This window comes from Desmodus rotundus, chromosome 10 (genome assembly GCF_022682495.2).
Source record: "Desmodus rotundus isolate HL8 chromosome 10, HLdesRot8A.1, whole genome shotgun sequence".
Taxonomy (NCBI): Eukaryota; Metazoa; Chordata; class Mammalia; order Chiroptera; family Phyllostomidae; genus Desmodus; species Desmodus rotundus.
This window is the reverse complement of record NC_071396.1, coordinates 37,870,468-37,897,090: the sequence shown is the minus strand read 5'-3', so window position 1 is coordinate 37,897,090 and position 26,623 is coordinate 37,870,468. Positions and strand designations below refer to the sequence as shown.

The window sequence follows — 26,623 nt, the reverse complement described above, 5'->3', positions numbered from 1 at the left end:
CTTTTTGGAACTATCAACAGTTCTGGGAAGAAGAGGCTTTAGAAGAAGGAATACATGCTACAGCCCGGTGGAGAGCGGGCCAGGCAGACGTGAATGCTGGCGGTAAAAATGGATGTGGAGCAGACAGGTGGACAGGCCGATTCTTTTGTCTGCTGACTGGTGGTTCCAGTGTCTGTCCTTCCTACCAAAGGTCACCCGGGCGCCTGAGGGCTCCAGCTGAAGTCAGCAGGCACTGCCTGAATCTCCGGTGCTAAGTCTGTAGGGACACAGAGGTGTCCTGCTTTCGCACGCAGGGAGACGAGCTATGTGCACAAGTGGCAATAATCAAAGCAGCCTGAGTCATCAGGGAAGGAAGGACGAGGTACTAGGAGACCCCGAGGGAGGGAGAGGTTACTGCTCACTTAGGGGAATGTGGACATTCAGGGCTGGGCCTGAGCTGGGCACCGGAACACAGTAGGTGGGGGATTTCAGGAGGAGAGAAGCAGCTCCCAGATTCCCTGCCAGCCCGTCTTGGTCTGCGCAGGCCGCCAGCCAACGAGGTATTGCACGCTTGGCAGCCTCAACACCAGAAATGTGTTTCTGGAGCCTGGAATCCAGATCACGGCGCCAGTTTGCCCGTTCTGGTGACACACCTCGCTGTGTCTCACGTGGCCTTTTCTCGGTGAGTGCGTGATGAGAGACAGAGCCCTCTCTCCCTCCTTCTAAGGCCACCAATCCCAATACCCCACCCTGATGCTCCACTTGACCTTAATTACCTCCTGAAAGCCCTGTCTTCAAGTGTAGTCACATTGGGGGTTAAGGTTCACCACATGAATTGGGGTGACACCCATGATTCCGCATCGCCCGGCCAGAACAACGTCTCACGAGAAAGGTCACCCTGGCTAACCAGCTGTATTTCAGAAGGGGAGGGGTCAGCTGTCCCTCAGTGGCCTTGGGCCATGGCTGTGCAGGGTTAAGGGGTCTGGTCGCAGGCAGCCTGGCTCTGGTCAGTTAAGCACTGTGAGCTCCAGGTCCTTTCCGTGAAGTAGGGTGGGTGGCGGCCTGCAGGGCCTCGACGAGGCTCACTGAGACAGTTGGTGACCACGATGCACAAACCCACACAGTGATGGGCTCTGCCGCCTGGGGTCCTCCACTGTGGCATCTGGCTTCCACACACTTGCAGGACCAGGCGCCCCCCAGTGTGAGGCCTGACGAATGTTTTCCCTGACACACCGCGGCAGGGACCTGGCAGCATGGCCCTGCCTGCATGGGCAGAGCTCTGCAAACGGCACTGGGGTGCCAGCCAGGATGCTGGGGTGGGAAGTGCACCTGATAGCTCTGGAGAGAAAACCCCAGTATGAGCGCGATCCAAGAAACACAGGTCAGTGGCACTGAGAGAGGCGTAGAGGGCTCTGTGTTGAGGCTGTTGTACTGGACGTGTCCAGCTGACACAGCAGGGAGAGCCAGCACTCGCAGGTCAGGGCTGTGGGCTCCCAATTCAGGCCCAGGAAGAGCTTCCCTCAAAGCCCTTCAGGAAACCTTCAGGGCCAGGAAGTCTTCCCAGGATGCACAGCCAGAGACAGGTCAGCAACAATGGGCAAGGGCCGTGTCCTCACTCTGTGCTGTGCTGCTCTGCTGGGGGGCAAGGCTCATCCCCATCTCTTCCTGGGAGCTCCAGTGCCGCTTCTGACTCAGAAACCGCAATGGCCTCCCAATCGTGATGGCTTTGGTCTGCACAGCTGGTCCCTGTGAAAGACTGTTTGTGTCCCCCCAGAACCAGAGGTAGAACCGAACGCCAAAGGGACGGCATCAGGAGCCTTCCTGGCTGGGACTAGTGCCCTCATGAAGAGGCCCCACAGAGCTCCCTAGGCCGCTTTCTGCTGAGGACAATGTGAGGCGGCCCTCTGCAACCTGGGAAGAGTTCTCCCCGGAACCCCACCAGACGGCACTGAGGCCTTGGGCTTCCAGACTCTAGAACCTGAGAAACCAATGTTGTGTCGTGTGTAAACCACAGCCTGTAGCACGTTGTTCCTGCAGCCTGACCGACTGAGACCTCCCTACAAAACCAAGGCTGTGAGAAGCTATCTCCGACCCTAGAAGGAAGGTGGGCTCGGAACCCACAGGGTCCTGGGCACCCACAGGCTGTCTGCAAAGACCGTACATGCACATTTGGTGGGCAAACAGGGATGCCCACCCTAGTTCATAAGACAAAAACCTAACACTCAGAAAGTTCAAAGGACTTGTCCCAGGCGCCCAGGCAGCCGGGGAACCCTGAGCGTGGGCTTCTGCTCCCCCCAGGCACACCCAGGGCCATCAGATGCACAAGGCGCCGCTCCCCGGGCAGAGGGACTCCGTAGCCACGCCTCAACTCACTCCCCTGCCTGGCTGCCAGCCAGCCTCTCACACAACCCTGCCAGTCCAGATGAAGATGAGGATGATACTCTGCCATTCCAAACAGATGCAACCAACCGACACCACAGATAAAACCAACACAAAAGGCCTTTCTTCAGAAACCTATGCTCTGCCTGGCTGGGTATCAGATATCCAGTTCTTGGCTATGCGCTGGGCTATGCCGAGGGTTTGTCTCAAATGATCAGATTTAAGAACTTGAGCGAGAAGCATAGTGTGTGGGGCTGGAAGTGTGACTCTGGAAGAGCATTTTCCTGTGATGGATGGTCTCGCAGCCAGCTGCCTGTCAGGTTTTCAGAACCTGGTCTTACATTTTTGAAACAAATGCTACCATGTATACTTATAATGCAAATCCTTGGTATGGCCTGAGTACTTTTTCCTGGCAGTTGAACTTAAAGAAGAAGAAAAGGAAAGTGGAGGCAAGGCACTGAGTCAGTCTGGTCTGCAAATGCAGCAGGCCTGGGAGAGTGTGCAGCTCACGCGTGTGAAAAGGACAAGCCGCCCTCACTTCCTGGGATCCTCGGCGAGGAGACCTGTGCAGACTCTATCACGTTCCACAGCCGGAAGCTGCGCCTCTCCTCCAACTCTGATGGCCTGGAGGGTGGCCCGGAGCCAGGAAGTGAGCAAGCAGACAAGTCATCCCTTCATCACATGTTTACTGAGCCCCCACCGGGCCTGCGTGGTGCGAGGCACCTGGACGGGATAGTGGCGAGTCAGAGCCAGCCCTGCCCTCACAGGGGACCCAGTCTTCCCACAAAACCCATGTCTGTTCCTCACAGGGAACCTCTTTACCCTGCAGCTGTCTACCAATGCACGTTTGGGGAGCAAGTCCAATAAAAGTGAAGCCCAGTTTTCAACAGTCTCTAGTCTGTCAGCCCTGTGCGGGCGGGGTATGTCCCTTTACCTGGTGCTGTACCCCTAGTGTCTGGCGTAGTGCCTAGCACAGTTGCTATCAAATACCAGGTACTGTACTCACTGTCTGAGGAAGGAATGGGTGAGGACTGAGCTCAGGTTCCCACAACCGCCACCCCAGGGCCTCAGATGACAGCACTGCACCAGCACCCATGGAAGCCAGTCTCTTAGGCCAGTGGGGGCACGGCGGCCTCTCCTGGAGAGCCCCGGGAGCTGGCCCGTCACTCCTAAGGCCAGACCGCAGTGTCGGCCAGTGTGGCAGGGTGGGCAAAGTCACACAGAATGTGTACAGACAGTTCAGTCTCACCAAGGCAACATCTTCCTGCCTAAGAATTCTTGTTTTGTTTTTTCCCTTTTCTTGTCAGAGACAAGATGTCCTCAACAGAAGGACAAAAACAGGTGTCTAGACACCTAAACTCATTGAGAGAGACAGCTGAGATAGTCTGTAAATCACGGGAACAAAGCATATTTTTGTAGCAGAGTTGCATTCCTCCCTCAGAACAGGTCCTGCTGCAAAGCTCGGGTGAGGCAGCAGCGGCCGGGTGGCTGGGCCAGCGCTACCGCTCCTGACAGGTCCCATCACACCTGATGCCCAGGCATGGAGGCCACGTGGAAATGGTCTAGTTTATAAATCACAGAACTTGGCAAATCTGTACACTCACATAACCCAATTCAGAGCAGAGAAGCACAAAGATCCCCTTGGCTGGCACGCACACAATTCCCTCCTCTCTTCCAGGCCGAGTCCAGGGCAGGGACCATGGTGGGCTGTGCAGGAGGCAGCCTCCCCTGTGCTGGCAGCAGAGCTTCATGGAGGGACAGGAGCGGCCAGAGGCTGAAGGCAGACGCTGTGGCCTGGCCTCTCACAGGCTCTGGAGACCAGGGGATGCTAGAGAAAGAAGGGGTGAGCAGCTCTCTCACGTGTCCCTCCAGGGAAACTGGGTGAGAAGCCCAACTGCGGTTCTCTGCTTCCTCCGGGACACGGGCTGTGAGCTGCGGGCCACCATGGGGATGCGAAGGAGGCTTCTGGGCAGCCCCTCCTCCAACACCCTTGGGCTCCTGCAGGGACACTCCTGCCTCAGAGCCAGGCCCCCGCTCACAGCCCTGCGTCCCGCTGTGACGGCCTGTGGTCCATCTTCCCATCCTCCACACAGTGTGGTGGACTCTGAGACATGCGTTCTCCGGCAGCAAGGCACTGGAGCTCCTCACTGCTCGGGAGAGAAGTCCCCAAGATTCTGGACGTCTCGACCTGGGCCGGCTTGCTGCTTCACTCGGCTCTACCTCCCAGGTGCCCGTAAGAATGAACAGCTCCAGTCCCTGGCCCTGCCAGGCTATTCTGCATCCAGAACCTTCGCTCATAGCCTTTCCTCGGCCAAGAATGTCTTTCCTGCTTGCTGCTGGGAAGTGTCCAGTCCCCTCTCAATGTCGGCTCCAGAGCATCTCCAGCCACGGGGACCCTCTGGCACACAGCCAGGTGCGTCTGTTGTCTGTCCCTCCCTTGCTGCCCGGATGTGAGCGACTGGAGGCGGGGACTTTGTGTGCTTATTTCTCCTGTGTGCTGGTGTCTAGGACAGTGCCTGGGCCACCGCAGCCCTACACCGAGGAGCAGATGAGTCTCACACAGACAGCCCGGGGCCAGGCAGTGGGTTCTATTCGTTTCTGCACCTCCCAGCACATGATTTGACACGGTGTGGTCATTTTGTAAAAGGGGTGAATGAGGGAAGGAGGAGTGGCAAATGTTCACATGGACACAAAGCTTATGTCCCCCACAATGAGTGACGCCCAGCCTCCTGCTCCGTGAGAAAAGGAGTTACCTTTTACACTGCAGTATGTGCTGAATTCCCTGCAAACATGCGGTGCAGCACGGGGAGGCTGAGCTGGATTATCTGAGACACTTGCCTAACCCTAAAAATCAGACTCTACAACTTGTCAGGACTAAACCCAAAAGTACTGTTTCCACTGTAATTTAGGTTTGAGAAAGGGCCTAAGGAGCACAGACCTCGGAAAGGAAACAGACTCACCACATCACCACACAGCTGAAGGGCCACTTCGTTCTGCTCTTCTGTTTTCCAGCAGGGACTGTGTCCCGTCCGCCCTGGGTGGCGGAGCAGGAGAGGCTGGCCACAGACAGCCATAGGCGGTGAGTCAAGAGCAACGTGACCCTGTGCCATCAGCCAGGAGCCCGTATGCTACCTATGCCTGTACGAATGTCATACTTAAATACGGTATAAAAAAAAGCTTAGAATGTATTTTTCTTAAGAATCAAAAAAGTCATAACACAAAACATGCCACCTTCAAATTCTTCTCTAGTAGTTGTTGTGATTTTCTAATCCAGGTCCTAAAGGGAACTGTCCCGTGTGTGTGTGCGCGTGCGCGCGCGCACACACACACACACACACGAGCATGCGTGATACTGGAAAGATCACGACCATCACAGACTAACAGGGTACGTGTGGAGGGTAAGAGGTGGGTAAGTGGAAGAACGCCATGAATAATGTGTCAGCACGCAAACGTTCTGTTGGGCTTTGGACCTTTTCTGTGAGGACTGCGGGTGCCCAACCTTTCTTCCTGGAGCCTCTGGGTGGCGTGAGAGCAGGGTGGACCCCGGCGGTGCTGAGGTGCAGGGACTTTTCAGTCACCTCCTCACAGCAGAAGGGGGCGTGGGTTTGTGCCAGGGAGAACTTACAGGCACCACAGCGTTAGTCTATGACAATGTTATTTAATGATGAAAATGTAATAGTAGTCCAGTCTCTTTGTAGTTCAGTTTACTGCTTTCTCAAGTGAAATAAATGGTCTCTCAGATTTCTCTGGCTTTCATCTCTCTGCTCTGAGTACAGTAGGATAAGGTTTCAATTAAGGCCCATTAAATGTTCTGAGTGATTCATGTCAGACGTTTCTCCCAGTGTCTCTTCCTAACGCGGTCTCAGAGCGCCTCTGTCTCTCTGCGGTGTTTTCAGTTGAGCAGCGGCCCATCCTGGCAGAATTACTCCAGTGTGAGGTTTGCCTTCCTCCCACTTCTGCAGCCCACAGTGGTGAGTGGAGACCCCCACCTCGCCCCACCACTGCCTTCTCGACAAGCATCTGGTGATCAGCAGTCAGTGCGTCCCACTCACAGAGGCGTGACCCCGGGAGAGGAGCTGGCAGCCGGGCCACAGCAGTGTGCTCAGCGGCAGCCCAGAGAGCCTGACACGAGGGGCCCTGGTGATTCCCGTCCTTGGGCCCACAGAGGGCCCCTGCGGGTAGCAGGCAGACCGAGCTCCCTCCATGGCCCACACAGCTGGGAAATGGGGACAGCAGAGAGGCCTCTGTGGGGTGGCAGCCAGTGTCAGAGCTGAAGCACGGAGACCACATGCCTTTTCCCACTGCGAGCAGGGAGCCTGCAGGTAGACAGGGTGATTTCAGTGACATCACTGAAACAGCATGTGTTCTGGCCCAGAGAATGTGTCCCACGAGTTGTTGTCGGTGTTACCGAATTTTATAGCTGAGAGGTGGCACCTGGAAGGTAAGTGCTCTGCCTGGATGGCACAGGCATTAGTGGGACAGCCGGACAGAACTGAAGTCGCCTGGGCCCAGAGCCCGTGCCCCTCCCTCTCATCCAGCCAGAGCGACACTGCCAGAGGCCGAGAGCAGAGACCGGCCCACCGACTGCCCCGACAGGCCTGCGGCAACTGCTGAAAGAATGAAGATTCCCAAAGGGATTCCAGAAAAATCCTTTGAAATGCCCTCAGGAAACTCGCTATTAAAATGAATAATGTGGTGATCTGGGGTATTTAGTTGTAGCTCTCCCACAATGGGCTTTCTTAGGTGGGACATACCTGCCAAAGGCTTTCTTCTTTTTCAAATCACAGTCACAGTAAGTCAGAGTAGATCTGCTGTGACAACGCCACCGGCTCGGTGAGCTCAGACCCCAAAGGCCGGACACGCACAACCGGAAGTCAGTGTTGGGACCTCTGCGTAACCAGGAAGCGCTCCGTCTTTACAATCACCTGTGAGTTGGGCTTTCTCGTCTCTAGTTCGTCCTGGTGAAGGGGCACTCAGGACAACCTGCCCGTTTATCCTCCCCTCCTTGTGAGAGGGGTGGGACATGGCCCGTGCTCTTGCATGGGGCTGTTTTCTCAAAACAGGGTTTGCCAAACATTGAACAGAATTTCCTTTGGTTTTCAGAACTGCTGGCTCCAGCAAAAACAAAGCTAACAAGTTTCTCTTAGAACAGATTCAAAGATAAATAATTTATAGTGCCAAAGAAACAGCTCTTCAATTTTTAGGTAAAAGCCGGTTCAGGAGGTTAGATCCGTGAAACAGCAGTGCTGCATCTTCCAAAGCCTGGGGCCATCGTAACCTTTTCTGCGGTACTTTGCCCAAGGAGTGATGTATAATCTTAGCATCTGCTCATTCATTCAGCAGGTACTCACTGGGGCACTGTGATGTGCGGTGGTGCTGGGCAGGTGAGGACCTGAGGAGGCTGGGAACGGAGGGCTGGTTGATGTGTGCGACCTGCGTGTTGCACTGCTGTGTGACCCTGGTGTGCTGTCTGGTGCCCTGGGGCTGCGATGTCAGGGCGAGAGGAAGGGACTGCAGCTGCCTCCCCAGCACCCCTCCGAGTGGGGCCCGTACCATCCCACACGAGCACCTGGGGTGTGGTGGGAGCATGTCCCTTCTCACAGGCGAGGACACTAAGGCTCCATGTTCAGTAACCTGACGAAGGTCAAAGTTCTGGGATAGAGCAGAGGGATTTCCAAGCCTGCTGACTTCAGAGACCACACTCTTGTCCTCTGTGGCATCTGGCGTGTAGCGCCATCAAAGATCAATTTCAAATCCTTGGCCACAGACGGACTCTGGATGTGAATCCAGTCAGGGCCCCCATGTAGGTCCACTCGCAGGAGGGCCTGTGGGGACACGGTGAGTCACAGTCGGGAGAACGGGAGAACGTCCCTTTCTCAGTCAGGCCCCACAGTGCCCTGGCCGGTGCTGGTCCACGGGGCGAGGCTCCTGATCATCTCTCAGCTGCTTTGCCCAGGGAAGGAGGCACATGACGGGAGCATGTGGTACTTCAAACTACCCTGGAGTTGGAAAACTCACCAAAGAGATGAGGAAGTAGAAAGTGTCTTACTTGGATTCTGTGAGAATCCAGAATGGGTGACTTTTACCACAATCGGCCAAAATTGCAAACTGGCAAATGTCTCCATTCTAATACCAGCCAGGTCACTCAATGAAAGTCTTAAAATAAATGTGTAAGCAGAAGTTATTTTTAATTAGGAAGTTTATTGTTCTACCTTGGGGGGGAAAAGCCCACATTTTTATTTAGCACTGTAATATTTAGAGTAACCCCAAAACGGCTGTGTTGCTGAAATTCTTGGGCCCTTCTTTAGACACGATACATATGTATTTTACCGAAAGCACTGCACTTGTCAGAGAGAAAACACAGAAAACTGCACGCAGGGGTGATGGCTACAGAGAGTGGCCGCACTCCCTGCCAGGGCGGAACACCCTGGGCACTGGCGGCCCCATTCTGGCCATTCCCAGTGCCTGCCATTCCTGGGCCAGGCGGGGAGTTCACCCAATGGGCGTGACCGAGGACCTCTGCCTGGGAGGATGGCAGAGTAAAGGAAGACTGTCTGAGTGGGAACCAGGCTGCCTCTGACGTTCTCCACCCTGGCATCAGGCTCTGGGACGCTGTGCCCCTGTGGAAACACAGCTCTGCCCCCTGAGCACCCATGTGCACGCGTGGGAACAGCCTCTGGTCCGCTGCAGGGAAACAGCCGAGGGGGAGACAATTTACAGAGTTTAGGGATGCTTGGTCAGTTAAGGTTTGGGTTTTCTTACTAAATCACCAAATTACAAAAGACCTGGAAACTGCCTGTCACACCGCTCAGACCTCATTTCCAGAGCCTTCCTGTCCAGCTCAGTTGCTGGTCTGATCTCTCAGAAGCCTGCAGGGGCCTGTGGTATGTGCAGAGCTGATGTTACGAGACAGGCATGGACTTCTCCACGGAGGAGCTGATGGGGAGGGTGGGCCAGAGAGACCCTTCAACTCTCCTCAGAGATTCCGGCTGCTGTAATCTAGGGGATCTTTGCAAATGAAAGTCAGCCACTCCCTAAATGAATATGCGGAGGTGCTTATTCCCCATACAGCCATATGCAGGCAGTCCTATCATTTGTCACTGGAGCTAATTTAATTATCAGGCCACATTTAATTATCCAATATAAAATGTAAATAAAGTGAAAGGCTCACAGCACATGCTAATTACGTTCATTGTAATAATTAAATGGGAAGAAACTTAGAAATAATCTTGAAAGTGCCATGAAATACAAGGAAGCCTTTGATTTAACACAACATTTTCATTAGAAACAGCCACCCTGCAGGGAGGCGGTGACTAGCACCCTCCCATAGGGGCACTTGCTCTGCTCTCCAGGTTCGCCTGCTGAAGTCGCTTTGCTTTCAAGGGGCTGTGCCCACCAGTCCAGTCAATGGACCGAAGGGGGCACACAGTAATGAATGACCCACTATCAGCGCAGCTGCAGCAGGAGCATGGGCGCCCCGTCTCACGGAGACCCATGCTGCTTCCCCACAGGAAACAAGGGCTCTCCTGCAGACACCCGGGCCTGCAAATCCAAGAGACTCCTGACTAATAACACAGAGACACTGCATAAGTTACTCATTGTAATGTCTCCTGTGAAATTTTTGTGATTTAGACAAAGCAGCCAAAAAAATTCACTTTTTTAAGAACAGAGGGGAACTGGGGCCCTGCCAGACCTGCCAGGCAATTCCTTCTCGTTTCTGGGCCTGTTTCTCCATCTGAAATGGGAAGGGCCGGTCCGTGGGGGTGAGGGCTGCACCACCTGTGCCTGCAACTGGGGTGAGAGGTCACAACTGCACTTACTACGTCCCTTCTGCAAACACTCACTTAGCAAGTGACTGGGTTGGCGGAGTATAACGGGAATTTAATGAAACAAGATTTTAGAATGAAAATAAACAATCAGCTTTTTAGTTACAGAAAACCCCCAGTTCTCAGGGACAGGAGCTTTATCATCTTAGCCACTGTGAGGCCACTCCGCCCTCCTGTCCCTTAGCGCACCGAGTTAAACCCAGAGTGCAACCCGGGGACAGCTTTGTTTGCAGACAGAACAGCTGTGGCTCCAGGTGGCATCCCAGAGCAAGGCTCCTGGCATCTCACCTGTAAGTCTCTGCTGACCCCTCTGTTAACAGGAGAGCCAGGGTGTATTTGGCTTTCAAGAAGAGCGGCCACGGAGTGGGCAGGTGGCTCAGAGAGTGACCTGGGGTGACAGAGCCTGGAGCAGCACAGGAGAATCTGAAAACCCACAAGACACTCGGAACTCCCAGATCAGAATGCTGGCCCAGCTGTGGTTCAGTCTCAGCCTTTAAAATATCACCAAACTCACAGGGAGGTCATCTAGTGCCATCCACTTTTTTAAAGCCTTTTTTTGTGGTGGTAAATTTATCACGTGGCACTTGCCATTTTAACCACTTTCAGGCCTGCAGTTCCAAGGCATCAAGTACACACTCACCGAACTGTGCCTCCTTCACCACTACCCACCCCTAGAACCAATCTCCCACTCAGTGCGGCCGCAATGCTCAAGCCCCAGGGGGAGTCGCTTTCCCTGAGCTCCCTCCTCGAGTGGTGGCACCGGCGTTAGATTGGGGCCTCTGTTTCCCACACTGTGGTCCGCTGGTGCTCACAGGACACACGCACTCACACCTCCCAGGATCTCTGTGTCTCCCCAGCCAGGCACACAGGTGCGTCCCAGGGCTGCAGAAGGGCAGCTCCTCAGCCTTTCTTTTTGCTGGTAAAATAACTAGCAGTTTCATTCTTAAGGCTCACAGAACTGAACTTTTTGCTGTAGACTGTACACAGCAAAACATTATCACACACCCCAACCATGCACCTCTCTCCCCAAGTGCAGTCACAATAAGGTGGTGAACAACTCACGGCAGGAATTGCTGGGTCAACTATGAGCCGCCTGCATACGACGAGGCCACACAGACACTGAACCTGATGTTCACAGGGAACGACTGTGAGGTAAGGTCAGGTGTATGGAGTGGGACATGAGCGTTCAGTGTGAGCTCACCCGTGTGAAAATACCCACAGACGGGTGGTGGTGGGCGGAAGGTACAGCCTTCCGGTTACGAGACACTAAAGACAGAAATGAGATAGTCGAGAACTACTACTTGATAGGTCAGTTATGCGACATCTCTGGTTTTAAAAATAAAGGGAAATATGGGGAAATAATAAAGCTTTGTCACAGATCTTCCCAGTTCCAAAAGCAGCAGAACCCCATTTACAAAACAAATCTTGATCAAGAACCAAATAATCCAAAGAGTCAAACGCAAACCACTCCGGTGACTCAAAGGGCAGAGCCCAAGTGCTGCCTTCCCAGGCTCCCCTCCACCACCTGCTGGCAGCCTCTACCCACCCAGGCAGAGGCCAAAAGCTGTGTCATAAAGCACCCGACTCTAGTATTTCTTACAAAATGCCCCAAGGGGGAGATGCACTCTACCCCCTCAGAACAGAGCATAAGCTTACAGCACCGGCATCCATGTAGTGAGGGAGCAGATGCTTCTGTGCAGCTTAAGGCTGTTTTATAAAAAATAATTTATTTTTACAGCTCTAAGAGGAGGCCTAGTGTTAACCTAGTGCTGCTAATCACATCTCTGGAGAGAAGAAGCCAGAGACTTCCAGACTTCCCAGGAGCCTGTGAAGGGCCTCCCGCAGGACAGGTGGGCCCCAGCAGGCCAGCCTGCCTTTTCTCGCGCTAGTGCCTCACCCTCTCAGCGCTCGGGGAGCAGTCTCAGGGCCTTCCCGGGGCCTCTTACCTGGTTATCTGGGTGGTTGACAGTGAAGTAGCCCACACAGACGATGACCTCATGAAGGAGGCTTTCACAGGAGACTTGGCTGCAGTGGCCCAGGAGGGAGCTGGCGATGTGCCGGAACGCGAGGGACAAGCCTTCGGCCCCTACGATGGACTGGCAAAGACAAGGAGCCATTAAAACCCCTGCCCAGGGGAGTCGGGGGCCGCCAAGTACCAGGTGAGGCCCGGCCCTGTGCACATACAATGCCTAAGGTTCAGTGCGGGGATACTTGGGCTAACAAATGATTGTAATAAATGCAACATTTAACCTGAGAAGGGACAGAAAATAGAGCACAGCTGACCAAATGCCCGTGCTAAATAGATCAAGGCACCTAATGCATGATTATTTCTTCCATTTTTAGTAAGTTATTTTTTCTCATTGTACAAATAGCCTTACGGTGAAAAAATTTGGAAAAATGTCAGAGTACTAAAAATCATCTGTAAATCTACCATTTAGCTAACGTGCAATGCTTTTTTTCCTGAAGGAGAAAATATTTTCTTCTACACAGGGATAGAAATACAATTTTAATTATTTACTTATGTTCAAATAGAAAACATAAATAATTATTATTCAAATAAACAGCTCCCAGCTCCCAAAGGTTCCCAAAAGAATTAAAACCCCAATAACCACCCACCCGCCCACCCCCCAAACACAAACCATGAAGCCCCCCCAGCTCTTAGGCTTCCGGTGCCCTTTGTGCAGACAGGCACAGGGCGGTGGGTGCTGGGAGCGTGGGAGGAGAGCCCAGGTCTGTCTGCGCAGCCCGGAGCTTCTGTTTAATAAACACGTCAAACAGAGCGACAGGAGGGCAAAGGGGAGAGGCGAGCCGCAGAAGACACCCCGGGCCCACACTGCAGGGCAGCCCCAGTGCTGGCTGCGGGCACAGGCAGAGGCCTAAAGCATCTCTTGGTTTGAGCTCTTGGCTAGCTTGAAACAAACAGGTCAGATACATGGTGGCTTGGAAGTTTCAATGAATGCACTTTGCTTAACAGTGGGAGAAGCAGTCTTTTGGTGAGTATTGTTGAAAAAACTGCTAAATTTAAGAGTGTTTTCTGTTTCAGAGTCAATGCCCTGAGACAAAATGTTTTTCAGGCCCCAAAGAGACTTCAGGAGGGCTTTGCTCCTTTAAATCAAGTAGTGACACCATCTCAGCTCAGCCCTTATTTAATTAGTTGCGTCCAGCATGCTGTGACCCAGCGCCCTCTGTTTAACCTTCACCGATAAGAGCAGGTCAAGGGGCATGTACGTTTGAATATAAAAATTAAACCAATTTTTCAAGGACCCTATATTTCCCTTTTAGACGGAATTAACTGCCTGGTCGGAACATTGATTTGTTTCCTGAGACCGCCTTCAATCGTGATGAATGTCAGACTATGCACCATACAGTATCTGGGACCTCGGGGCCTCTGTGCCAATGTGAACTCAGAGTGAAATCACACTCTACTGAAAGGAGAGAAATATTCTGACAGCCTCGTTAGCATTCGGTGAAAAGGATGCAGCGAGAAAAGTGTAATGAGTAGCCTGTTACTACTGCAGGATGAGCGCCCGCACAGAGCAGGCACGCAGCTCTTCAGCCTCGAAGCAGGGAGGGGCGGCACGGGACTGGGTTTGCTGCCTCCAACACTGAACTTCCCGGCTCCACATGCAACTGCACACTCTTCATCTTCACATGCTGACTCATGCCACATTTCTCAAGGCCCTACTGTGTGCTAGCTAGCACAGACCTTTCTGTAATCCCACTTAATCTGCAGACTTGTGAGTTAGGTGGTTTTAATCTCTATTCCCAGAGGAGATCTGAGTCTCAGGGGTTCAAACGACTTGTCTGCAGTCACACGACTCGGTGGCGGTGGCTCAGAGTCAGGTCCGCCGAGCCCGGGTCTTCCCTGGACGGGCTCTGTGTCCTCGTGAGGCACTGACACTCCCATCGTCTTGCCTGGCCCTTCCGCAGGCCAGATCTCATCCCATTGTTCCTCAGGTCCTTCGGTCCTCCAGGCAGTCCATAACTGTCTCCCAGATTTTTCTGAGGTCAAGTCCGTGCTGTACCTAAAGTCTCTTTTCCTATCCTTTACAGACACAGCTCCTAAAAACCCCGCTTTGGACACGTAAGTTGTTTTGATGAACCAGAACACGAGTTTCTCTGACCTTATCAATCATAAAAACTACTTTTCTCCCAAACTTACCTGCTGCTTTACAACGCAATGTGTTTTTGTGTTATGGTCACTCAAGCTGTACCTGCTCGGTCAGATGTCCATCTGCATCAGCGATGCCTGGGTGGATCTTTTGCTAAACAGAACGCAGTGGTTCAAAAAACTGATGACATCTTTGACAGTCCTCCCACTGAGAGGTGAGGTCTCTGTCTTCTCCCCTTGAATCTGGAAGGCTTAGGACCGACGCAACCAGCCGAGTACGGGTACCATGGAATGACGTGGCTGCTGAGGTGCGGTCCTAAAATGCCACTTGTTTTCTTTAAGTTTCCTTCCAGGACACTCCCACTCAGAACCCAGACGTGACGGTGTTCTGAGAAGCCAAGTCACACAGGGCAGCCTCTGGCCAACAGTCCTGGGTGAATCCAGTCTGGGAGCCACCCCAGGCAGCAAACATGAGGGTGAAGGAGCCTCCACACAATTTCAGCCCGAGCTCTCCAAGTCCACCTCCCTTCTGTCTACGCACCCATTGCCCAAGCCTCTCCGCTGGCGCCCCACATCATGGGGCAGAGACAGGCCAGCCGTCTGAGTTCCACATCCACAGAATCTGTGACCATGATAAAATGGTTGTTGTTTATCACACTATTTGTATTTTTAAACATGCAAAAGTAACTGCACCAATAAGGGATTGTTGGTAGATGTACTAAAGGCCCTGATGCTAGAAAGTGGGGGCATTTGGTTCACCACACGTGCTGATGAGGAGGAACAGGGTCTGGGGAGAGAATGAGAAACAGCGATGGCAAAATTGAGCAAAATAAACGAGATAGGAGGATCAGGACAGAGACTAAAAAGAAGAAAAAGCAGGAGGAAAGAATTGAGAGAAATACAGAGTGGCATGGAGGACAGAGAAGAAAGAGGCACGGGTGCTGGAGACCGCGGGGAGCAGCCAGGGCGCACGTGGAGGCGGGCGCTGCGCCAACAGTCTCCCTGCTGCTCCTGATGATTCTGGCGCAAGTGGCTCGAGTTGGGGGCGCATTTCGGGCTGGATATGGCAAGGAGCTGGAGAGGAGAAATCTGGGTTTTTATCTTATTTTGGTATGAAGGGCTCCAGAAATAAGCTTTTGATTTCTCTTGGTTCCAAAGGCTCAGTGTTTTTGAAAATTAAATTTCCTACCTGAAAAAAAGCCCTGTTTCTAAGCTGACAGTCTACTGTTACAGCATAAAGCAATTTTTCTTTCTTCAGCTATAAAAACTTACAGGTTTCCACATTTAACCACACAGGCCCTTTACACTGGACACAAACCAGTTAAATCACCCATAGAAAGTCCTATCAACCAAATGAATTTATCTAATTTTGGTTCTGGGTGTGTGAGAAACGGTCACTTTCCCTACTTTTTAAGAGTTGACTAGATGATAATGCCTTCGTCGAAAGAAATCACGACAGAAGATTTGTAAGTAGCAGAGTTAGAGAGTCAGGGCACCAGTCCTGGCCTAGCCACATGTCACCTCTGGCAGATCACTTCGCTGCCAGCTTTCCCATCTGTGAGACGGGCAGCCGCAGGGCAGTGACGAGAACAATTGAGAAAGCGTGTGTACAGCATCTAGCAGAGTTCCCAGAAGGCAGTAACTTGATAAATGGTCGGTATTATAATTGCCTGTATCAGTTATTCCTCAGGCCCGATCCAGGAGAAGAACCTCACACCGTGTGTACACTGAAACAGGAACTTGTGCTGGGGTAACACCAACACGAGCCAATGCTTCGTACCTGAAAAGCAGGCAGATCAAGAGCTGCAAAGCTGTTGAAGAAGCGTAAACTCTGAATGGCCACCTGGACCGTGTTCTGGGTGTAACTCTCCTTGGGGCTGGCAGCACCGGGGTCCGAGATGGTGCCGTGGAAGAGGACGCAGTAGAGCATGTGCAGAACCCCTGCGAGGTCCGTGGCCTGGAGAGCCGCCGTCAGGCCTGTGGGATCCTGGCGATTGCTGTCAAATATGCCGTGTGACCTGACAAGGAAACATTCGACTCTTAAACCTATTTAGAAGATGTCAGCATTCTCCTAGGAACAAGAAAAGCGTACCACTAAAAGCAAACCACCAGGGCTCTGTAACAGGGGAACAAGAACCAGCCCTGCGCGGCCTCGATGGCCCTACTTTGTTTACGTCCCAGGTCTGGGCCAACCAGATGGAGCCCATGAGGCCTGCTGGGATCTGGACCCAAAACAGCATGGCTTCCTTTCTAGATACACAAAGGGCATCTTCTGTGGCGGGACAGCTACCAGGAAAGCAGGCGGCCTCCAAGGCTCAGTGCTGTGCTGGGACCTGGGCCTGGGAGACACTATAGCCGTCTGAGGGCCCCAACAGGGGAGAGAGCATTAAAGATCCAGGCTTTGCTTAGTACCTCGTTCAGGAGCACGTAAGAGATGCCACTCATTAAATTAAGAATTTGGAAGTCCTGGCTGGCAAGTTTCTAGGTCTTGTCTATTTTTCTCAGGCATAACTTATTTTTTTCCAAAGGCATAATTTATTTTTTCAAAAATAAATAATTTATTTATTTTAATCTGCTACTTGTGTCAGACTGGTGTGTCATTCATCACTGTAGGAAGCATGTATGTCCTGGACGTGCACTATTTCTGACGTGGCTGGAAGGTGCGAGAATGCAGCTCTCATGAGACCCTGCTGTCTTGCTAACACGAAGACCTACTAAGTGCGTTCCTGTCTCCCATCTCATCTTCTCAGCTTGTCACAGTTGGTAGGGAAGGAACTGCTCTCCTTAGTCCTCCTTACTGCATCCATGGAGCGATTAGGTGACACGCTGTAGGATGCACATTTGTTGGCGGCATCAGCGGGGGACCACCAAGGACTTTTAATGGCGACCTCTTCTTTCCTGTCCATCCCTTCTCTTATGTCAAATCTTAACTGGACTGTTAAACAAAGTACACAGACGGTAATGGAATCTTGCATCATCACGGAGAGACACTTCCTTACGGGACTTGATAAAAACAAAAAGTTACGAGACAGCATCTACTTGCTTATGGGCACATGGCCCCTTAACACAGCGTAAGCTCCTGTCTGCTGGCTCTTCCCTCCCCCACAGCCAGGGAGTTCAGGGTCAGAGCCGGACTGGAGACGTGAGCAGAAACTAATGTGTCTGAGTTTATTATATAGGTTCCAAAAAGGGGTCTGTGTTTGTTTAGCACTGACTGCTTTTCAGAACCAGTGACAAGTCAGAAGACATTCTTCCCTAAAGCTACTTCCCACCAGGCTTCAGAGCCCCAGGGATGAGTGACATTGTTGCTTGTGACTGAGAAGGCCAATGGCCCACCCTCGCCCCCCACCCCCGCTGCTGTTTTTAAACTGATGGTCAGCATGTTCACTTGCAGATATTCATGGATACAGCGTTAACATTTAAAGCTTCTCGATGCTTATTCTTTCCAAGGATTTAATAAATGACACAAATTCACTGCTATTACTTTTTCAAAGAATAAATACAAGAACAAAGTCAGTGAAGTCATCAGAGTATCCCCCGCACCCTCCCCCCATTATTCAAGCAAATACTAATCACAGAGTACAAAGCAACACATCCAGGGTCTTCTGCAGCATCCTCCGCATGAAACAAAAATGTTCCCTCAGGAACACCCATTAAATAAAGCATTCAAGAACTCAGACATGGACGGAAATGGCTCAGAGGACACAGAGTATGGTTTCACGGAAAAGACCCTCCTGTTCAAGTGCGGGAGCGGGGAGGGCGAGGACTAGCGCGGCCCTGAAGGGCTTCAGAGAATGTTTACTTTTGGTTGAGTCTGAAATACAGATAATTTGTCCACGAACAGGCCACTGGCTTCTGTTGGTCTTAGCTGTCAGATACAATCACTTTAAGCCTGAATGTTTATAATAAAAAAGTAAAAGGCTTTATTCATATCAGGCATGGGTTATAAAGTTTTCTTTTAAAAAGACATGAAAAAAAAAATCAGATCTGAAATCTTGTGCACCACACTTCGAGAGCTTCTAAAGTTTACCGGATTCGCAAGTGTTTTTGTTCAAGTGTTTTCTAGGACTTCAGATCTTGGCGGCATATGCATTTCTGTTCATTAAAAGCCAGATGCAGTTAGGAAAAGCCATCAACACTCCTGCACAATACCGGAGAGAGGAGAGAGACCCCAGCTTCACTTACAGCAGAGTACGGCTGGGCAAGAAATGCAGTGACCTGTGTGGGTGTGACTCAAGGGCCTCCCACCCCCAGTTTGGTACTTTAACCCACTCATGCACAGGCTTTCCTCGGCCCCAAAAGCAGCTGTGACAGCCCCAGACACAACAACACACTGCCCCGTTTGCCCCTGGCTTGTTGGCTGTCCTCCCCCCAGGCCCAATTCCTGGCTTGAGAGTGTCCACCCTGACCACCTTCAGCGCAGCTGAGAGTCTGCACTGCTGTAGGCATCTTGGCTTCAGGCCTGTTCGCGCCTTTGGCCTTGGGAGCCCTGAGGCATCTTGTGCGACCCTCCCTCCCATTTAGCCCCGAACCCAGAGAAGTCCACTTGGTGGTTCACAGAGTTTGGGGTGAACACAGGGCTGAGATGACCGGTCAAATACTCTCCATTTAAAGAGCCAAAGTACATGTGCTCCAGGGACTGTGACCCCCTGAGATGTGCGAAGCCAAGGAAGACCAGGCAGTTGTCCCGGAGGTGGTTACGGGCTAATAGGGGCAGGTGGGTGAAGCAGTAGGCCTGCCCTGCTGCTGGAATAAATGATCACAGCACAGTCGTAGGGGTGAGAAACCCAGCACAGGTTGCCCTGGACTACAGTCACAGTGTCATCAGAGCTGTGTCCCCTCTGGCAGCTGGAGGGAGAAGCTGTTTCCCGGCCTTTTAGGTTTCACAGAACAGCTGCAGGGGCTTGTGACCCCTCCTACACCGTCAAATGTTTCAAGCAGACTCTCCTGCCTCTCCTTCCGCTCGTAGTGGCCTTTGCGATCACATGGGGCCGCTGCAGAATCCAGGAGCATCGCCCATCTCTCCACTCTATGCCATTTGTGCAAACCCCTTCTGCCGGGTGAGGTAACACCTTCACAGGTTCTGCAATTAGGACACAGGTATCTTTGGCAGGGCGTTATTCTTTTTCCCCAGTATTTTTTATTGTGGTAAAATACACATAAAATTTACTATCTTATGTATTTTTAAGTGTACAGTTCAATAGTACTAAATAGTTTCATAATGTTCCACAATCACCACTAGCAACCCTCTCCATAACCCTTGCATCATATAAAGCTGTAACTCTGTACCCATTAAATGAAAACTCTCTTTTCCATTCTCTGTCTCCACAGTTCTGACTGTGCTGGGCACTCCATATGGCTGGAATGATCATCCACTTTTTGTCTTTCTGTCACTGGCTTACTTTACCTAGCATCATGTCCTCAAGGTTTGTCAACGTTGCAGTATATTACATAATTTTTCCCTTTTCAAGGCTGAATAATATCCCATTGTGTGCATATAGACAACATTCGGTTTATCTGTCCACCCTCTGCACACTTGGGCAGCTGGCACACTTCGGCTATTGTGAAATTAATGCTGCTCTGAACGTGGGGGTGCAAACATGCCATCAAAGCCCTGTTTGCAGTTCCTCTGAGAACATACCGAGAGGGGGCACTGCCGGATCCGGGGGTAATGCCACTTCTAGTTTTCTGAGGAACCACCATGGTGGCAGCTGTACCGTTTCGCACTCCCGCCCACAGCGCACAGAGCTCTGGTCTCTCCACGACCTCCCCGATACTTGTTATCTCCTTGTTTTTATTCTCGATAGTTGCCATCTGCATGGGTGTGAGGGACTATGTCTGTGTACTCTGATTGCCCTATAAGCAACGATGTTCAACATCTCTTCCTGGGCTTATCGGCGATTTGTGTGTACTCTTTGGAGAAATTTCTATTCAAGTTCTTTTTTACCATTCTTTCAATCAGGTTTTTTTGTTGCTGTTGAGTTTTAGGAGTTTTCCATAGTTTCTGGATAGCATAATCCCTTACCAGATACGTGATTTGCAAATATTTTCTCCCATTCTCTGGGTCGCTTCTGTACTCTATTGACAGCGTCTTTTGATGCACAAAAATAAATTTTTTCCATGAGGTGCGACTCGTCTATTTTTTCTTTTATTGCCTATGGCTCTGGTGCCATATGCAATAGATCACTGCCAAATCCAATGTCACGAAGCTTTGCCCTAAATATTCTTCTAAGAGATTGATAGTCTCTGATCCATCTTGAGCTATGGTGTTAGGTAACAGTCCAGCTTCACTCTTTTGCTTGCAAACAAACACCCAGTTTCCCAGCACCGTTTGTTGAAGACACTGTCCTTCCCCAGTGGTCATGGCACACTTGTCAAAAGTCGCTTGACCATATATGCAAGGATTTATTTCTGGGTTCCGTTCTGTTCTGTTCTCTTCTATTGCTTTACATGTCAGCCTTTATGCCAGGACCACGCTGTTTTGATTCCTGTATCTTTGTCATACAGTTTTGAAATCAGCAAGCCTGAGCCTTCCAGTTTTGTCCCTTTTCAAGACTTTTAATTATTGGGGCCCCTGAGATTCCATGTGAAGTTTAGGGTGAGGCCCGTGAGAAGAAACTCTAGGCGCCGGCTGGGGTCTGAGCAGAGGCCCGAGAAGGTGGAAGATAAAGAGGCGATGGGCTGAGGACACTCTGGGGACAACCAAAGGCAAAAGGAAGAAGGGCAGGAGGAGCCCACGAGGTGGGACTCAAGGCAGCGGATGTGGCCCTGGGTCTGGGCTGTCATCTAACACTACCTATCTGGTGGGACATTTCTGACCTCTGTAACTTCAGCCAAGGGTGCTATGCTGATTTTGGCTACTTTAGCTGGTAGCTGGGGTCTCTCGTCTTTAGGGTTTGGTAGTGAGGCCGAAGGAGCTCTGCCAGAGGCTCCATTGTGTTGCCAAGTGGCACCTGCTTCCACTGGGTGGGTCAGTGTGAGGACAGTCACTCGGCCCAGGGGCTGCCCCAGCCTGAGCCCCGCTCCCACCCTCACCCTCTGATCCAGTCTACACACAGTGAACAGAGAGTCCTTTCTACTCATTACTCATCAGCTGAGGTCATGCCACTGTCCTGCTTCATCTCCTCCAGTGGCTTCCCATCCTTCTTCCCCAATACCCCCAAACATCTGGTCTCTGTCCACTCTTGGCCTCCACTGCTGACTCCTTTTCCGAGCCCTTCCTTCCTGCTCACCCCAGCCTGGCGCTGCCTTCTGGTTCCAGAACACACCACGTCAGGTGCTTGGGTGTGGTCACCTCACTGTCTGCTTGACCAGAAACAGTGTCCCGCGGCCTGCCGTGGCCACTGCGCCTGCCGCAGCCCCTGCCCAGGTCCCTCTGCTCTGACCCGGCATTATTCCATACGTCACGATCACCAGCAGGATCCTCTCATTTCATTGCCTTCCTTGTCTCCTCTCTGACTGTAAGCTCCCTAAGAGCAGGTATTTCGCTCTTGACAAGTGTTGGCACACAGCAAGTACTCAAGAAAAAGGACTGAATGAAGATTTGCCAAACCAATGCAAGGAAGTGAGGGGGACGTGACCTTAGCGAGGCACGCTGCGGGACGGAGGGCCTTGGACATCCCCTCATACCTTCGAGAGGAGGACGAGAGGTGGGTACCCCTCCTTGTTCCGAGCAGATCCAGGAATGGGGCCCTGGCGCAGGCTAGCAGTACACGCGGGCATTGCTAACTGCCAATCACCCTCCATTTCCTCAGTTCTGTCTTTGACTCCAGCCTGGTGCTGGGTGCCTGAGGGGGGCTGCTAGGATATTTGGTCTCATTCCTTAGGGAAATCTTTTCATCTCAAGACATGAAACATACACAGGACGTGGGAACTAATGGATTAGAAATAGACAAATACTGAGAAACACGTATAAATAGCAGGCTCCATCTCGTATTTCCAAGGCAAGTACCCCTCTGATTGAATTGGATATGACTGAATTGGATTCTGGGAGAGAAAACTTAAAAATAAGTAAGGTTTGGGGTCTTAAAATCAGATCAGATGACCAGAATCATGAGCAAAATAAGGTAGGAGGAATCCCCAATATTGAATGAAAGCCAAAGAGTTTAGAATCTGACATATTAAATATAAGTTCCTGGTAGAAATCGGGAGTAGAAATTCCAAGAGGAAATGTCTTATTACCAACATGGTTTGTGTTTTAACTTTACATGCTGACTTGATTTACTTTTTCCTATTTGTTTTCTTTTGTTCTAATTTTTCATGTTTTTTTAATTTCAATTTTTAAGAAGACTTTATTTATTTATTTTCAGAGAGAGGGAAAGGAAGGGAGAAAGGCAGGGAGAGGGCGAGAACCATTCATGTGTAGACACATGTCCGTCGGTTGTCTCCCGCACGCCCCCAGCTGGGGGCCTGGCCCGCAACCCAGGTGTGCACCCTGTCTGGGCGTGGAACCAGCGACCTTTTGGTTTGCAGACCAGCAGTCAAGCCACTGAGCCACACCAGCCAGGGCTTTTTTTTTTTTTAAAGTTTAGCCCTGGCTGGTGTGGCTCAGTGGACTGAACGCGGACCTGTGAGCCAAAGGGCCATGGGTTCGATTCCCAGTCAGGGAACATGCATGGGTTGTGGGCCAGGCCCCCGGTCAGCAGCATGCAAGAGGCAAACCAGACACTGATGTTTCTCTCCCTCCCTTTCCCTCTGTCTAAAAAATAAATAAATAAAATCTTTAAAAAGATTTAAAAAGTTTATACAGGTTGAGGCCAAAGTACATTTACAGTTGTGAGTACAGGAAATAGTGTTTATTCTTGTATTATTATTTATTATTGTATTATTTTCCATACAGACGACTGTAACCCTACTTTTGCCCCACCCCGTACTTTCCTCAGGCAGCTCCAATCGTGTTTGGAACGCAGTGGGATATAGTAAATCATATAAAAAACAGCACTTAGGCAGGAGTTCAGGGTGATACATGTGTTAGTCCCCATCTGCTTGCCCTGTCCAAGCCCATGAGGGAAGAATTACCAAACTGACTTTCATAACATGAGAAACAGGCTTTGCAGCTGGAGTCTGCCACGGGTCACAGAGCTGGGAGACCAGGAACTACACCCGTCTGTTCCGATTCCCCAACGTGTGCCATCCAACACGTGCTGCACAAAATTTTCCTCATGAGAGCCTGCCTCCCAAGTTCTACAGCCAGAAGGTCAGCTGCAAGTGTGTCCTTAAAGGCAACAGAGGGGAGACCCCCAGAAGAAGCCCCCAGGTAAGAGCCTCATGAAGCACAGACAGGTTCCAGCCTCAAACCTTCAAGTCCCTCCCCACCTGGAGGCCAGACACCAGGCACAGAGGTAAGCTGGCCCTCTGCACTGTGACCAGCACACAGCAGCCGGGAGACTCACCAACCAGCGTTTCATGTCACCGAAGTGTGGAGCACTTTGTGGCACGGCCAGAGTTAACGGGCAGAAGAGTCGCAGAGGAGCAGACACAGAAGGGCGAGGCCAGAGGAGTGGGGGGTGGGGGTGGGGTGGGGGGGGTGGGGAGAAGAGCATGGCTGGGAGCCTGCAGGAGGAGGACAAGTGGCAGCAGGGACAAGGGCCCAGCCTCGCGTAAGGAGAGGCACTTCAGGCTTCTTCCATGTGATCAATGGCAGAATAGGGTCCCTTTTCAAGTAATGACTTCCTTGTCAATGGAGATATTCAAATATGGTCTGGATGAGATCAGGGCATGAGGAAGAGAGGTGAGGCAGGGGTGAGGTCTGCGGCCTGATGCCCGGCAGACCGACACCGATCACAAAGGCAGATGGTGAGAAGATTCCACACATTCTTTTCTGCCCCTTGTGTCTCCACCACCTTTGTAATGCATGCTTCATGTGGCTCCTGATCCCTGCCCCCACACATGGCTCTTGGCACGTCACCACCCCGATTAATGGCCCACGCTGACCCATGGCCACGACCACCTGGCAGCCGATCACGTTCCATGGTTCACATGTCATTTCCACACTTACTGTTGCATTTTAGCCTCCTAACAGACCGGGAGGCACCAGATTGCCACTCCATACGCCTTGACATCCAGTCAAGTCGGGCCTTTATCTCATTTTCCCATCTTTCTGCTTGATGCCTTTGATTATGCCTTTTTCTTTGTTTACCTTCTGCCCACCACTAAGTGTTCCAACTCCTTCCACCTTTCAAAGCCTGGATGGAACCTTGAAAACAGCCAATTCCTTCAATAAGAGCACCCTGTCCTCCCTAAGCTCTGCTGTGACGGTGTGGTGGGCAGGCCGAGCTCGGCGCCCACGTACCCTGTGGCCTCTGTCTTACACCGCGGGTAGCGGCACAAGTGACAGAGTTCCCGCACCAGCTGACAGGGGCCTTGAGGACAGGACAGAAGTCTGAGTCATTTCTGCTTTCTCCCACGCCCAGCACAGGGCCTGGCACAGAGCAAGTGCTGCATAAATATTTGTTTAATGAATGAGTGAGTAATTCAGGCGGGCGGAGTTAAAGTTTACCTTTCCCTAATCAAACGGTTCTCAAGCACCCTTGAACACTGGGAAGCACTTATTCATACCCACATAATCACTGGGCTGACTTACAAACCATTCTTGTCTTTCTTGACATCGGTTTCCAGGGACCTTGCCTAGAACCCACTTGCTAGTGCAGTTGATGGACACGAAGAAGGAAAGCAGAAATACACAGAGCGACAAGCACGTCTGCACAGAAATACTGTGGAGTTCGGCACTTGCTAGGATTGAGAAGCTCCTCTCCTGTGCAGCGCCCCCTTGCTGTGGGGCCTCCTTCTCGGCCCTCTCGCTGTGGTGCCCAGCACAGTCACGAGTCCAGACAGGACACTGGGGAAGCGAGGAGCCCGTGTTCCGACCTCCCTGTGGGACCAAGGAGCCAGCACCTGAAGGGGCCTCAGCGACGCAGTGCCCTGAGATCCGAACGCTGTCCTTCTTCTTCTTGTAGGACCAACAACACTAAAGGCCAAAGAAGTAGGCGTTTCTGAAAGTCCTACATAGATTGTTGAACTTCATTTAAGTGGTAGTTTGTGAATACTTCCCACATTAAAATTCTGGAGTAATCCTAAGGTAAAATCAATCCTTTTATGAGATCACAATTTCAATTTTTCCTTAAAGAAATGCAAGTTCATTGTTCAAAAGCAAGCAGTGTTTTTTTCCCCCACACTGAAGCAAGGATTAGCAGCATAAATTCTGACACCCCAATTGTCTCTCAGAAAAGCCAGGTGAAAATTAGGAGATTAAGGGCACAATGCCGGCAGGGCCAAGGCAGACCCATGTGATCACCCCACAAAGGTGGGCCACCAGCAGACCCGGCTGTTTACTCAAAGCCCAGGGCTCTCCATTAGGGACCCTGATTATCTCAGGGCAGCCAGTGCACGGGGGCGAGTAGTGAGGGCCTCCCTGGCTCCTGTCCTTGATTCCTGCCAGTCACAAGTGTCCTGGAGCTCACGCCTTCCCGGACGCTTGGCTGGCTTCCCCGGGCAGCCCAAACAGGCACTCAACGTCACAGCAGCCACACTGCGTTTCTCCCTAGATGCACCGTGACCTTGTGCAGACGCTTTATGTGACATACATAACACAGTGCTCTGGATAGGCTGCTGTAGTTTACAGTTTAGAAATATAATTCCCACAAAGAAAGGGGAAGTAGACAGATGGTCTGTAAACACTGGACGTGTCATGCGGCCAGGAAATGCTGGTGGCTGAAGGAGGACAGGACAGCAGCAGTCAGGGGTCACCTGTCTCCATGACCAGGGATCCAACTCACAACCCAGGTACGTGCCCTGACCAGGGATGGAACCCACACCTTGTGGTGTCAGGGACTACGGTGCAACCAACCGAGCCACCCAGCCAGGGCCATTCGTTTTATTCTTGACAAACCCCTAAAAAATAATTTGTATGCAGAGCTGCTTAGAACTTCATTGTAAGATAACGACTTTACTGAAAACCCTCAATACGCCTGACAGACAGGTCACATTCTGATCAGAAACTCTGAGTCAGTACTGCGAATGCTTCTCGCTCGGTGGGAGGGGAGGGAAGAGAGCAGGAGGCTTCCTCTGCCCCGCCTCCGACAGTCAGAGTCACTGTTCGGAGGACAGGCCACAGGGTGGGGTCTAAAGGGCCACCCAGGCCTTCAAGAGTCCCTGGCTGCACTCATCCCCATGGGTCACATGTGACTCAGCACAAGGGACAAACCCCGCAAGCTGCAGCCATGGTGGCGGGGCTTGGAGGCTGTCGATGCTGTGCTCAGGGCCTGGGTTGGTGTGAGCGAGCTTTGTCACAGAGGAACTGCCTTGCGGAGACTGGCATGGTTCCTCTGGA

The 26,623-nt window shown here is 51.7% G+C and overlaps 1 protein-coding gene across 6 annotated transcripts in view; it reads right to left on the bottom strand.

Moving 5' to 3' along the window:
• SCAPER (S-phase cyclin A associated protein in the ER) overlaps nucleotides 1-26,623 on the bottom strand; it is a 147,886-nt gene that overhangs the window by 8,618 nt on the left and 112,645 nt on the right. For all 6 annotated transcript variants that reach the window (XM_024561821.2, XM_024561822.2, XM_045196660.2 and 3 more), the window contains 2 exons: nucleotides 16,076-16,313; nucleotides 12,131-12,280 (listed from right to left, as the gene is read on the bottom strand). In XM_024561821.2, the coding sequence (XP_024417589.1) occupies nucleotides 12,131-12,280; nucleotides 16,076-16,313 (388 nt within the window). The remainder of the gene's footprint in view (nucleotides 1-12,130; nucleotides 12,281-16,075; nucleotides 16,314-26,623) is intronic.